General features: G+C 52.9%; 1 protein-coding gene across 1 annotated transcript in view; it reads right to left on the reverse strand.

Moving 5' to 3' along the window:
- ANKRD33B (ankyrin repeat domain 33B) overlaps positions 1–10,466 on the reverse strand; it is a 94,743-nt gene extending 84,277 nt beyond the window's left edge. The window contains exon 1 of the mRNA XM_068990778.1: positions 10,101–10,466. Coding sequence (XP_068846879.1) covers positions 10,101–10,466 — 366 coding nt within the window. The remainder of the gene's footprint in view (positions 1–10,100) is intronic.
- Between the last annotated feature and the right edge of the window lie 1,482 nt (positions 10,467–11,948).

Genomic DNA, 11,948 nt, shown 5'->3' on the forward strand with positions numbered 1-11,948 from the left:
CCCAGGGGCTTACATGCCCCGAAGCATGCGGGGGCTTCCCAGACCAGGAACCGAACCTGTGTCTCGGCACTAGCAGGCGGATTCTTTACCACTGACCCTCCAGGGAAGCCCTTCACTTTTCAACTGACTTCCTGTGTCTTTCCTTATCCCAGCAAGTGTGCTGCTATAAATGTGATACCCTTTATCGGCAGGCACCGGCCCTGAGCAGAGGTCCTGCCTCTCCCCTGGCCTCGCCTCCATACCTCTCTCCGCTGGGATGTCCCTCGCCAGGTGTAACCTCTCGCCCAGGAGCCAGATACATTTCAGAAACAGAAGCCGAGGGAAATGCTTTCTTCCTCCATCTCCCCCTACCCATCACACGCCTGCCTGGATCTAAACTCATTCAGGGCTGACATCGATATGCCTTTAGAAGCATACACTGCTTTTCTGATCCTTTGAAACTGCTCTCAAATCCCACCCCTCCAATCCAATTTTGCCACCTACCCAACTGTCACTCAGGATTTCATGTCTCGCTTCATTTCCGTGTCTCTGACTTAGTAGAAATAAATAAATGCCACCTTCAACTGTCTTTAAAATTCAGAAATACCATTAAAAAATAGTCTCTATTCTTTTTGTACACACACATCGAGTGACATCAAGGATTTTTAATATCCTACTTCATCATAAAATTTGAACTCATAAACACACACACATGCCATACATACACCATTATTCTACCAACTGTCTAAAAGAATAATTTTCCAACCATCTAAAATGAAACATATTTCCTTTGTTCACATATTTCCTTTGTTCACATAGTTTAACAACTTCTCTATATCCTTCTTATTTCTTTTAGTTAAAGGAAATTACATATTTTTTTACATATGGAATTATTTTGACTTAATTTGGATAAATTATAAAATATCACATGGTTATGATTTAGATATTTGGGGCTTCCCTGATAGCTCAGTTGGTAAAGAATCTGCCTGCAATTCAGGAGACCCCCAGTTCGATTCCTGGGTCGGGAAGATCCGCTAAAGAAGGGATAGGCTACCCACTCCAGTATTCTTGGGCTTCCCTTGTGGCTCAGCTGGTGAAGAATCTGCCTGCAATGTGGGAGAGCTGGGTTCAATCCCTGGGTTGCGAAGATCCCCTGGAGAAGGGAAAGGCTACCTTCTCCAGTATTCTGGCCTGGACAATTCCATGGACTGTATAGTCCATGAGGTCGCAAACAGCCGGACGTGACTGAGCGAGTTTCATTATGATTTAGAATTACTGGCCCAATAGGCTATAAAGTCAGTTTCAAAAATTTTCAGAGTATCTCGCAGACTATAGTCTCTGAATCAGGCTTCAAAGGTTATTTTATATAAAGAATAACAATATATATTTAAAAAATTAAATACCATTCTAAATAACTGCTAGGTCAAAAAAAAGAGGAAATCATTAATGTAAATGAGAACATAACAATAATAAAATGTTACATACCAAAACTTGTGGGGAAAAATGAAAATAATACTTTGAAAGTTATATGTAGAATAAACCTGAAGGAAGGAAATAATAAAAAGGAAAGCAGAAATTAATGAAATAGCGAAGAAGGAAATAGATCCAGAACAAAAGTTGATTTTCTGAAAAGACAATAAAATATTTTTGAAGAGAGAAAGTCGGACGTGACTGATTGACTAAGCAACACCACAAAAGAGAAACAGCTTAAATGCAAAAAGTGCCAAAATACAGGATATAATATGTTATAGCAGAGATTAAAAAGAGAATTCTGTAAAAAGCTCATACTACTAAACTTTAATACTTAGGAGAAAAAAATGGAACAGCTTCCTAAAAAACAGAGATTACCATAATGGATTCAGGAAGAAAGAGAAAATCAGAATAATCCTATAACCATCAGTTACTGACCTAAAGGTCTGGTCAGAGGAACTGAATTTTAGTAACTTAAAATTAGTTAAATCACACTTAAAGCTTTCCCCATACTGTAAAGCTTTCCCTATACTATAGCCACATCTACAAGAAGTTGTCATTCAAAATAGTTTTAAACAGTAGCTCACTTATCATATTGACCTGAAGGCAGGGCAAGTAAATGAGACTCAGAAACAGTTTCTGAACCCTCTTACTGCTTTAGATTCTTATAACACCTCTGTCTCAGTCTTCCTTTACAAACATAGGAGGGAAAAGAAATCAACAGTGTAAAATCAGCCCACAGAATTTCTGGGTTGCCCATTCCTCAAGTGCAGCCAGGAGGCCAAGATGGAAGGCTCAGAAACCCCTTGGGGAGGCTCACAGGGGTCATGAACAGCTCACCATGAACAGCTGCCGGGTCATTCTAGAACCCAGTTCTCCTGACATATCTAGAGGCCCTCTTCCCTGAGCCCCACTTTCTTCTACTAAAAAATGATAGGAACCACCAACCTCCAAAATCCATCCCGGCTTCAAAACCCCCTGATAATGCTTCTCCTAGGTTTCTGAAACACTCACACACACCAAGTGAAGTCGCTCAGTCGTGTCCGACTCTTTGCGACCCCGTGGACTGTAGCCCATCAGGTTCCGCCATCCATGGGATTCTTCAGACGAGGATGCTGGAGTGGGTTGCCATTTCCTTCTCCAGGGGAATCTTCCCGACCAAAAGCAGCATTAAATATAACCCTGTCCATCAAAATTAAAACAGGTTTTCAGGAGCTGATACTCACTGAGGCTGGACGGTTAGGACATGAGAGGTGCTTAATACGTTCTACTCGGGCACCTATCTGAAATATTCCTCAATAAAGATAAATTTTAAATAAACAGAAATGTTGAGGGTTAGTGAACAACATCCACTCAAGCAAAAGCAAGTTCACACTTAGAGAATAAATCCAGGCTTGGCTTTGTAACCTGCTTCTGCAGAACTGACGCTGAACCTTTCTTGATCTGCTTGCTCCCCGGCAACTCGGCCCCTGCCACGGAGAACAGGCCCAGGCCAGCCTGCTGCAGGAGGAGAAACCACACAGAGCAGAGACCAGCCACTCTGGCCAAGACCGTCCCCATCCTGCCATCTGCAGCCAACCCCCTGCTAATAGCATATTCGGCTGAGATGGGCTGGGCTGGCCACCCTCAGCAACATGTGACTGGTGTGTACACCCCTGAGGTTTCAGTTATTTGTTATGCAGCATTGCTGTGGCCATAGATAACTGATACACTTACATGAGGAACACAAGAGACACTTTATGATACTACAGTGGTGAATACGAGTCATTACACATTTGTCCAAACCCACAGAATGGCAACCCCCTCCAGTATTCTTGCCTGGGAAATCCCACGGACAGAGAAGCCTGGCGGGCTCTATCCAATCCACGGGGTCCCAAAAGAGTCAGACATGACACAGAAAGGAAACAACAATACAATGTCCAACACCAAGGGTAACCCAGGTAAACCATGGGGTTTGGCTGATTGTGATGGATCAGTGTAACTTCATCAGTTACAGCAAAGGTACCAGTCTGGTGGGGGATGTTGACAATGGGGGCAGGAGGATGTGCCTCGGGAGAGTAGAGGATGTAAGGGAAATCTCTGCTCCTTCCCCTCAATTTTGCTGTGAACCTAAAATGACTCTTAAAAACATAGTGTCCTTTTTTTTTTTTTTCCCCACTTTGTGTTTTTTTTGCCACGCCTCACACTATGTGAAATCTTAGTTCCCCAACCAAAGATCAAACCTTGCCCCCTGCAGTGGAAGCATGAAGTCTTAAGCACTGGACTGTCAGGGACGTCCTGTCCTTTTTTAACCAGAAAATGAAAGAAATGGGGGACTTCCTTGGTGGTCCAGTGGTTTAGACTCTGCGCTTCCACTGCAAGGAGCGCAGCTTGGATTCCTAGTCAGGGAACCAGATTCTACACGCTGCAACTAAGACCTAGCCCAGCCAAATAAATAAACATTAAAAAAAAAAATCACTTCCTCAGTGATCAATGCAAAGACGTAGAGGACAACAATAGAATGGGGAAAGACTAGAGATCTCTTCAAGAAAATTAGAGATACCAAGGGAACATTTCATGTAAAGATGGGCACAATAAAGAACAGAAATGGTATGGACCTAACAGAAGCAGAAGATATTAAGAGGTGGCAAGGATACACAGAACTATACAAAAAAGATCTTCATAACCCAGATAATCACGATGGTGTGATCACTCACCTAGAACCAGACATCCTGGAATGCGAAGTCAAGTGGGCCTTAGGAAGCATCACTATGAACAAAGCTACTGGAGGTGATGGAATTCCAGTTGAGCTATTTCAGATCCTGAAAGATGATGCTGTGAAAGTGTTGCACTCAATGTGGAAAACTCAGCAGTGGCTACAGGACTGGAAAAGATCAGTTTTCATTCCAATCCCAATGAAAGACAATGGCAAAGAATGTTCAAACTACCGCACAATTGCTCTCATCTCACACGCTAGCAAAGTAATGCTCAAAATTCTCCAAGCCAGGCTTCAACAGTACATGAACTGCAAACTTCCAGATAATCAAGCTGGATTTAGAAAAGGCAGAGGAACCAGAGATCAAGTTGCCAACATCTCTGCTGGATCACTGAAAAAGCAAGAGAATTCCAGAAAAACACCTACGTCTGCTTTATTGACTATGCCAAAGTCTTTGACTATGTGGATCACAATAAACTGCGGAAAATTCTTCAAGAGATGGGAATACCAGACCACCTGACCTGCCTCCTGAGAAAGCTGTATGCAGGTCAAGAAGCAACGGTTAGAACTGGACAAGGAACAACAGACTGTTTCCAAATTGGGAAAGGAATATGTCAAGGCTGTATATTGTCCCTCTGTTTATTTAACTTATATGCAGAGTACATCATGAAAAATGCCAGGCTGGATGAAGCACAAGCTGGAATCAAGATTGCTGGGAGAAATATCAATAACGTCAGATATGTAGATGACACCACCCTTATGGCAGAAAGTGAAGAACTGAAGAGGCTATTGATGAAGATGAAAGAGGAGAGTGAAAAAGCTGGCTTAAAACTCAACATACAAAAAACTAAGATCATGGCATCTGGTCCCATCACTTCATGGCAAATAGATGGGGAAACAATGGAAACAGAAATTTTATTTTCTTGGGCTCCAAAATCACTGCAGATGGTGACTGCAGCCATTTCTGAGCCAATTGAGCAAATGGGTGAAGGGGTCTTTGAAACATTTCAGCAAGAGGAGCTGGAACTTAGACATGTAAGAGAAGAATCCCATCAAGAGAGGAGGGGGCTTCCCTGGTGGTCAAGTGGTTAGGGCTTCTGCTTACACTGCTGACGACCTGGGTTTAATCTCTGGCCACGGAACTAAGTTCTATAAGCCACGTGGCATGACTTGAATAAATTTAATTTTTTTTTTTTAAAGGAAGGAGTACAATATTTTCAAGGTAGCAGAATTGGGCCTAATCTGGTTCAAGAGCTGTCTGACATTCAAGCCGCCGTTCTGTAACAGTGAACACAGCACCAACGTTTCCTTTGGCTGCAGTCCTCTCTGCAGAGTCGTCAGGGCCTTGCCTCAGAAGAGAAGTGAAGAATTAAGAAGCAGAATTGTCCCCGAGTCAGCGGGAACAAAACAGGCATAAACCTACAAGACAGCAGAGCACACTCTGAATACTTCTGAAGGATTGTTTGACAAATATTTACATGTTGCATATTCAGTTATGCAATCCTTTTAGAACAATAAATATTTTAGAAGAAGACTCTGCTGAGCCAGGTCCAAAATTCTACCGGATCTCAGGAACCAGGAAACAACACACCTTTTTTTTCTCTTGGCCATGCAGCGTAGCACAGGGTATCTAGTTCCCTGACCAGGCATCAAACCCTTATCCCTTGCATTGGAAACCTGGAGTCTTAATCACTGGACCATCAGCAAAGTCCCCAGAACAGACCTTCTTAAACAAAATAAGTCTGATCCTTAGTTTACTCCAGCCAAATGAAACTTCTCTCACCTTGGCAAACTCTCTTCTCAATGGACCAGAGAGCGACAGTTCAATCAACACAAACCCCTAAAAAGCCTTTAGAGACATTTTCCTTTAGGGAAGCTGCTATCTGCAGCCTGTGAGCAGTTCAGTTGTTGTTATCTAGTCACTCAGTCTTATCCCGACTCTGCGACCCCATGGACTGTATAGCCTGCCAGGCTCCTCTGTCTGTGGGATTTCCCGGGCAAGAATGCTGAAGTGGGTAGTCATTTCCTTCTCTGGGGGATCTTTCCAGCCCAGGAATGGAACCAGCAGCCCAGGAATGGAACCAGCGGCCCCTGCATCGGCAGGTGGATTCTTTACCAGTGACTCACCAGGAAGGCCTGAGTAGTCTGCTACTTAATGCAATTTCCCTTCTCCTCCAGCAAAAACGCTCAGGCTTTCCATAAGCTTTTTACTGCTGCTGATCACAGACCAGCCCCTGAACATCTCTGGACTCAGGACCTTTGCATTTGCTGTGCCTCTTCCTGAAGTGCTCTTCCCGAGTTTTCTTCTCTGCATCTTTTCGCTTTCAGTAATGTGACTCCGGTTTTGGGTTTGTTTGTTTTTTTCTGCTGTGCTGGGTCTTCATGGCTACAGTCAGGCTTTCCCTCCTTGCAGCGCGCAGGCTTCTCACTGAGGTGGCTCCTCGTGTTGCACAGCACAGGCTCTAGGGCACTCGGGCTTCAGTGTTGTGGCACACGAGCTTAGCTGCCCTATGACGTACGGAATCTTCCCGGGCCAGGATCAGCCCGTGTCCCCTGCATCGGCAGGGGGATTCTTAACCCCTGAGCCACCAAGGAAGCCGTCTTCTCTACGTCTTTGCCAGAACGTCACCTGTTCTCTCGAATGCCCACCCTACCTCCCATTGCAGCCCTCAAATGCTGAACACCCGGACTGTCCTCTCTTGGCTCCAGGAGCTGCTGGCTTGGCTGGGGATGGGAGGAAAGACTTCCCTGAGGAGACGCCCTGAAGACCTGAAGCTGAAGGCTGTGAGCGGCCGAGTCGAGTGGCCCTGTGTGAAGGGATATCACAGCCCCGAGGCCGGACACGAGCCCACTGGAACCAGATTTCCCAGCTTCCCATCTCTTAACCAGCGGCTCCGGGCCGGCCCCTCAGCAGCTAGCCCCGGAAAGCCCCTCTGGCTTCAGCGACCACATTGTCCCGCACCGTGACCGACCACTGCCTTGGTGCCATCTGGCTGCCTAGAAGGTCCTCCCACCACCACCTCCAAAGTCGCCCTTCACTGGCTTCCCTGATTGTCCTCAGGTCCAGGTTTCCAAAACATTTGCTCTGCACTTCTGTAGAGCTCCTCTCACATCCTGCCTCTGGCTATAAGCACTGGGCGCTATTACCCTCTAAGCACTGGGCGCTAGTACTCTCTAAGCACTGGGCGCTAGTACTCTCTAAGCACTGGGTACTATTATTATTCTCTAAGCACCGGGTACTATCACTCTGAGATCTTCCTCAGTTTAAAGGTAAAGACTCTCAAAGCAGAGACCGTTTGATTCAGGAGACCCTGCAGTGCCCACTCGTGCTTGGCACACAGGTCTGCAGTGAATGCTCATCAGTGACTCACTACCCCATCTGCTACAGGGTTGTGTTTTGGCCCTTGTGACACTTCATTCTTTCAAAGTGCTTCAGAAAGACAGAGGCTGTTTGATAACAGGATCAAGAAGACACCGGGAAGAAGAGAAGCTCTCACCTCACCCCCTCAAAGCCCAGAACACAGTACCCGCTCCTTCTGATCAGAAGATAAAAGGGCTTGATGGGCTGTGAGCCTTTGTCATTGATGGGCTGTGGGCCATTTCTCCATCCTGATTTGGTGGGGAGCAGAGAGGAGGCTCAGAGCAGAAAAATGAAGGGAGACTCTGTAATCAAGGGGGAAAGCACAAAGAAAAATAGCTTTGCCTGATCTCAAGAAAAAAAAAAAAAAAAACCTGGAGGATGGAGAAGGTAAGTGAGTGAAAAACCGGGCAAGACAGTAAACACGGCCACATCAGAGAGCTGTGTGCTAGGGATCTAGTGCCCAGTAGCCTGGCAGATTGAAGCTGCCATCAGCCCCACATCATAGCGGGGAAACTGAGGCAGAGAGGTGCTGAGAGACCGGAGCTGGCCACCCCTGACTCTGCACTGAGGGAGAGGCTTTCATAGTGAAAGTTGCTCAGTCACATCCGACTCTTTGCAACCCAATGGACTATGCAGTCCCTGGAATTCTCCAGGCCAGAATACTGGAGTGGGTAGCCTTTCCCTTATCCAGGGGATCTTCCCAAGCCAGGGACTGAACCCAGGTCTCCCGCATTGCGGGCGGATTCTTTACCAGCTGAGCCACAAGGGAAACCCAAGAATATTGGAGTGGGTAGCCTTTCCCTTCTCCAGGGGACCTTCCTGACCCAGGGATCGAACCCCGGTATCCTGCATTGCAGGTGGATTCTTTACCAACTGAGCTATCAGGGAAGCCCTCGAGGCTTTCACAAGAGGCGGCAAAACTTAGTGCGACAGACCCAAGCCCCTTGGGGATGGTTCACGTGGTCCTCGCTGGTCTCCAGTGCAGTTGCTTTCCAACTTTCTCTTTTGCCCCCAAAGGAAACACAACAAAGCACAGCCTAGTGGAGCCCAGAGTGGGGGCTGGGCAACCCAGGCCCCAGGAGACCCCAAGCGGCCTCCAACAGGGGAGAGATCCACCCCATCCCTGACCCTTCCTGACCCTTGTGGGGCTTCCTTTAAGGCAGCCCCTGGTTACCAGCTTCAGGAAACAGGTCTCCCGTGAACATCTGTGAAAAGTCACCTTGGTAAAAGCGAAAGCAGAGCTGCACAGTCAGCCAGGGCCGCCTGGCGGCCAGAGGGAGGGCTGGGGTGCAGGCATCCCCGGGGTGTCCCAGGGTCACCGGGGTGATGCTGCCCACGCGGGCCCCTCTCCAGCTCTGGGAGCCTTCGGGACCTAGGGGCCAGCACCACCGGACACATAACACCAAGCGGAAAGCCCTCCCCAAGTTCAACTGCGGTGTCAAGTTCGAGCATACCTGCAGGAGCTCCAGTCTGCCTGAGCAGGGCCCAGACCACAGGCAGAGGAGGAACACCCCCGCGTCCCCCTCCCCGGCCCCGCGATAAACCAAAGGCACCCGGCTCCCCCGGTTTCCAAGGAGACGCACATCCTTCCCATTAGTGTGGGACCTCCCCAGCAAAGGCACCTTTCCTCTGGCTGCCCGCCAGGCAGAGACTGCCCATCCCGCGGGACCCGGGGACAGTAACAGGCAGGGAGACGGCGCCCCTGGCACCGACCCCGGGCACCTGGCCGCTGCCCTCACCCTGCGGCTTGTCTCCTCCCGCGGCTTTGGAGGGCTGCGTTCCGAGAGCCAGTCTTTCTCGAGCCAACTTTTTCTTTCTTTTTTTTCTCAGTGTTTCTCATCGTCCCTGAGTCTTGTCATGACTCATGAATCCCTCGTGCTTCTCCCCACCCCCACGCGCGCCTGCCCTGCGGCTGTGCTCCCGCCGCCCAGCTGTGCTCCCCTCCGGGGACCTGCCCGGGGGAGGGGAGCGCGCGATGGCCCCCGGCTCTCCGCGGTGACCGTGCGGATAGCCCAGGCGGAGATCGCGCTGTCCGGCCACCGCGTGGGTCACCGGGCGCGGCCGCGCCTGAGCACAGGGAGGGATGCGAGGAAGCAGGGCGTCCCAGAACCAACTCCGAACCCGGGAGGCGAGCAGAAGCCGATCCGCGCTCGGGCATGGAAGGCAAAGCGCAGGGGCAGCGAGAGGGCCGAACCCTGGGGGCACTGGGGGCGACTGGGGCATTTTGCAGAAGGAGTTTCCCCTGCAGGCGAGGAGGGTTGACGGTCAGAGGGGGACCCGGAGTGAAGGGACCCGCGAGACGCCCCAACTCAGATCCCAGCGCGGGCCCCAGGGGAGCATCGGAAGACTCCTCGGGCGGGAAACTAGAAGGGGCTGCGGTGAGCACGCGGGTCTGGCGACGGTCCCCGCGGCGCTGTGACCTCGGAGCAATTGTGCGGCTCCCTCCGGGCCGGGATGGGCAGGCCGCCCAGGGCGCCGGGCGCGCCGCGCTCCCATGGAGCCGGGAAACCGCGCTCTCGGCCGCGGCAAAGTCATCGCCGGGCCGGGGCCGAGGAGGGCGGAGGGGCCCCGAACCCCGCGCGGGCGTGCTCTTACCCGGCCGTTGCGATCGGTCTCCTGCACCTCCTCCGCGCTGGGCCCCCGCCGCACCAGCGCCCTCAGCAGCCCCACGTCGTTGGCGCAGGCGGCGCGCAGGAGGGTTGCCGCCTCCGGGACGCCCTCCGGAACGGCCTCCGGAGCGCTCTCCGCGCTCACCGAGCTGTACTCCTCCTCATCTCCGTAAGGGTAGAAGGAGTCGTCCGAGGCGATGCTGCGGGTGTCGGGCAGACTCGAGAAGTCCTCGTACTCCTCGTAGTCAGCTGGGTCCTCCCCGGCCTGCGCGTCCCGAGGTGGGGACGGTGGCTCTGGGGACACGCGGCGCGCCCCGCCGCCCTCCGGCCCGGGCCCGGCCAGCAGCACCATGCCGGCGGCCGGGGCGCGGGCCGGGGGGCCGGGGAGGGGGCCGGGAGCCGGGGACGCCGGGCGCGCACCGAGGTCACCGCCCCTTGTCCCCGGCGGCCCCAGAAAAGCAAGAGGGCTCTGCGCGCTCCAGCTCGGCGGAAACGCGCGCCGGGCGGCCGCGCTCCAAGACTCGAGTCACACCGGAGGCTGGAGAAAGCCCCTCGGGGGTAGGAGGAGCCGCGGGGGCTTTCCGAGCGCGGCGGGCGGGCGCGGGCGGGGACCGCGCGGGAAGCGGGCGGGGGTGGCCGAGCCCGAGGAGGCGCGCGCCCGGGGTCCCGCGCCGCACCCCCCCCAACCCCCCACCCCCACCCCGCAGAACCCGGCGCGATCCTGGCAAAAGTTAAGAGCTAAGCAGGGGGCGCCTCGGCCCCGCGGGTTCGGCGCAGCCGGCTGCTGTGCCCGGGAGCTGAGAAATGCGCACGCGGGAGAACCAGAAGCGACAACTAAAGAACCCGAACGCCCTCGTGGCTGGCGGCCCCGCCCCTGCTCTCGGGATGAGGGTGAAGGTGGGGGTCGGAGGATGCCGCGGGCTCAGCCGTCGGGAACACCAAATCCCTGGGCCCGGAGCCTCCCCGGGCGTCAGGCCTGCGGGCTGGGGTGGCGGGGTGGGGAGAGGGTTGGGAGGTGGGCAGTTTCTCAGTGTCCGAGACACCCAGCCTGTTTGTGCATTTTTTCTGGGAGTCTGGGCTCTGAGGCCAACTTTGCTCCCGGGTTAAGACGGCCCTGGGCACGGAGGACGGGTGGATGCGTGGGAGATGGTGGCCAGCTGGGGACTCTGCCCCTCTGACCGGGAGCTCCGGGCTGCCCCCGGGGACATCCCAGGCCGAGGGGGCGCGGGGGACCCGGGAGAGGACCTGGGTCAGCGGTCCCTTTCAGATGGCTTCTCAACGAACGCCTCGGAGCCGCTGTCCTGGAGCCGCCGGGGTTGGGGGGATGGCATTTGGGTGGGAAGGGGCGGCTCCAGGCCCGAAGGGTTCCCCCCTCCCTCACCCCTGGCCGGGGTCCCTTTATCTGCGGAGTCGAGACGGATTCACGGGCAGAAGCCACCACCCCGGCTCAGACTCCGCGGCTGGTTGCCAAACGCAGAGAGCCGGCCCGCAGCGACGGCCCGGGTCCCATCCCCGAACGCCCCCAACCCTGGTCCCCCCGGGCCGGAGCCGGGCCTACCCCGGCCACCCCGCCCCGGTCGGTCCCAGCGCAGGCGGTGAGGACCCGCCGCGGGGAGCCTCTGACCTCCTAGAGGAGGACGCACCGTGGGACCGTGGGCCAAATCCTCATGGAAAGAGCTTTCAGGATGGGGGAGATGTGCCGTGAGGGTTGGGACCGTCGCGGGGCGTCACATCTTGGACAGAAAGCACCTCAGGTCCAGGGGCGGACGCGGAGCCCACGGGTGAAACAGCGCCTCTTTCTGTCTCTTCACTCTCCTTTCCTTCTTTAATTTCC

Source organism: Capricornis sumatraensis, chromosome 18, assembly GCF_032405125.1.
Source record: "Capricornis sumatraensis isolate serow.1 chromosome 18, serow.2, whole genome shotgun sequence".
Taxonomy (NCBI): domain Eukaryota; kingdom Metazoa; phylum Chordata; class Mammalia; order Artiodactyla; family Bovidae; genus Capricornis; species Capricornis sumatraensis.